Source organism: Anoplophora glabripennis, unplaced genomic scaffold (assembly GCF_000390285.2).
Source record: "Anoplophora glabripennis isolate ALB-LARVAE unplaced genomic scaffold, Agla_2.0 scaffold1880, whole genome shotgun sequence".
NCBI lineage: Eukaryota > Metazoa > Arthropoda > Insecta > Coleoptera > Cerambycidae > Anoplophora > Anoplophora glabripennis.
This window is the reverse complement of record NW_019417973.1, coordinates 10187-12096: the sequence shown is the minus strand read 5'-3', so window position 1 is coordinate 12096 and position 1910 is coordinate 10187. Positions and strand designations below refer to the sequence as shown.

Sequence of the window (1910 nt, the reverse complement as noted above, 5' to 3'; positions counted from 1 at the left end):
CAAAAACGATGGAAAACCTGAGAAAATTCGCTCAATTGTTCTTCAAATGTGGTTACCCAAGAAGGCTTGTTAACAAAGTTCTTTTTAATAGAGATAATGATTTACAAGTTCTTTCTCTTCGCATTCCGTTCCTGATGGTGGGTCAGGCAGTGCTCCCCATAGAGATGTTGTTAATCATAATTCAATTCCATCTAATTTTTCATATTTTTCATTACCTTATATAGAGTCTATAACTTGGAAATTAAAAAACATTTTCTCCGATATGAATGACTTTCGACTAGCTTTTACGAACAAGTTAATTATTAAAAATATTTTTTCTAATCTTAAGGATGCAGTTCCTTTATTACATAAATCTAATGTAGTGTATAGTATTCCTTGTAAATATTGTCAAAAAGTGTATATTGGGCAAACGGGTAAGAGGCTTAAAGACATAATTGTTTCACATAAGAGTGACATTAGCCTCAATAAAAATTCTTGTATGTTGTCAAATCATACAAATAATTGTAAACATGATATTGATTTGAATGAAGTTAGTATAAAATTTTCAGAAAATAATGTTTTTAAAAGATTAATGATTTTAAAAGAAATAAAATAGTATGAATAGACGTTCTGACATTGATAACTTAAGTATAATGTTCACGTATTTGTTAAGTATTAACAATAATAATTCATCTATTAATGACGTTAGTGAATCTAACTTGTAATAATTATTTTTCAAAATTTAGCGCCTTATTTACTGTTTCCCTCTTTTTCTAAATTCCATTATTTATTTGTTCCATGGTTATCTGGATTGTTTTGCTCTGTGTGCCTCTAGGTTCTGTTGATGTTTGGTTATGATTCTTTGGTTCAATCATATATGTAATACTACTATATTGCGCCATTCGAGTTGTTGTTGAAGCCGGGTTATGAGATGATATTATATATTTCGTTCTCTTTCATGGACAAACACTCGTTTGCGCATGCCCAAGTATTATGTCCAATCTAATCCAAGAATTTGAATTTGGCGCTAAGGGGAAGAAGGAGAGAAAAATAGACAAAAGAAAAGACTGACTTTTGCGTTTGTGGTTATGTTGTTCGGATTGTAGCTTTGTCGCAGATTCTTTGTTAGCATTTATATCTTTTAATCTTTTGTAGTTTATGTGTGTTTTGTAGTGTTGGCGATTTCAGAATTGTTTTTAGTGCAATTTATAGTTTTAGTTTTATTTATAGATTAGAGACATTTAGTGCAACTGAAAGTGCAGGTATAAGAACATTTTGTAAATTTAAGTAGGTAGGTATAAGAGAATTATATTATATGTATTATAATTCAATCGTATTATTTTAATTTTATAGGTAGCTCAAAATGCCGAAACGAAAAACTCCATCAAGGTTTTGTCTTCTATGCGAAGGAAATGTTCCATGTGAAATCGTATACCATAAGTGTGTATTTTTTAAAATATCTATATTCAAAGCTTTGCTACATCCTGTCATTAGATTAATTCAAAATTTAACTTGTTTCAGGTTTCCTTCTAACCCACAAATAAGAGAGTCATGGATGAATGCATGTCAGTTAGATAAGGAAAATGATGACGTTTCTAATACATATTTATGTTCCCAACATTTCAAACCCGATGATTATATTGATATAAATGCCAAAAAATTGGGAGGATGTCTTCGACTCAAACCTGGTATAATTCCTTCAGTATTATTGCCCAGTAAACCTGATGACCATAAAAGGGGATGCACACATTTATCTTCAAGCCTACAAGAAGCAACATCTGCGCATAGCACTGTCCCATGTTTTGAAACAACAGTAGACGTTCCATTATTAGCTTGCAGACCTACTACACCAGCAACAACTTACGGTTGGTATTGGTGGTTTATATGGCAGACGAGTTTTTTAACTTCAAGTCACTTATATAATATTAATA

At 31.0% G+C, this 1910-nt stretch overlaps 1 protein-coding gene across 2 annotated transcripts; it reads left to right on the top strand.

Annotated features, from left to right (window-relative positions):
* Positions 1 to 944: 944 nt before the first annotated feature.
* LOC108916116 lies at positions 945 to 1844 on the top strand (the record flags this gene model as incomplete). Of its 2 annotated transcripts, XM_023456594.1 has the most annotated exon segments (3): positions 945 to 1270; positions 1333 to 1419; positions 1501 to 1844. In XM_023456594.1, coding segments are annotated over 2 exon segments (421 nt in total), but the record flags the coding sequence as incomplete, so codon positions are not given.
* Positions 1845 to 1910: the final 66 nt, after the last annotated feature.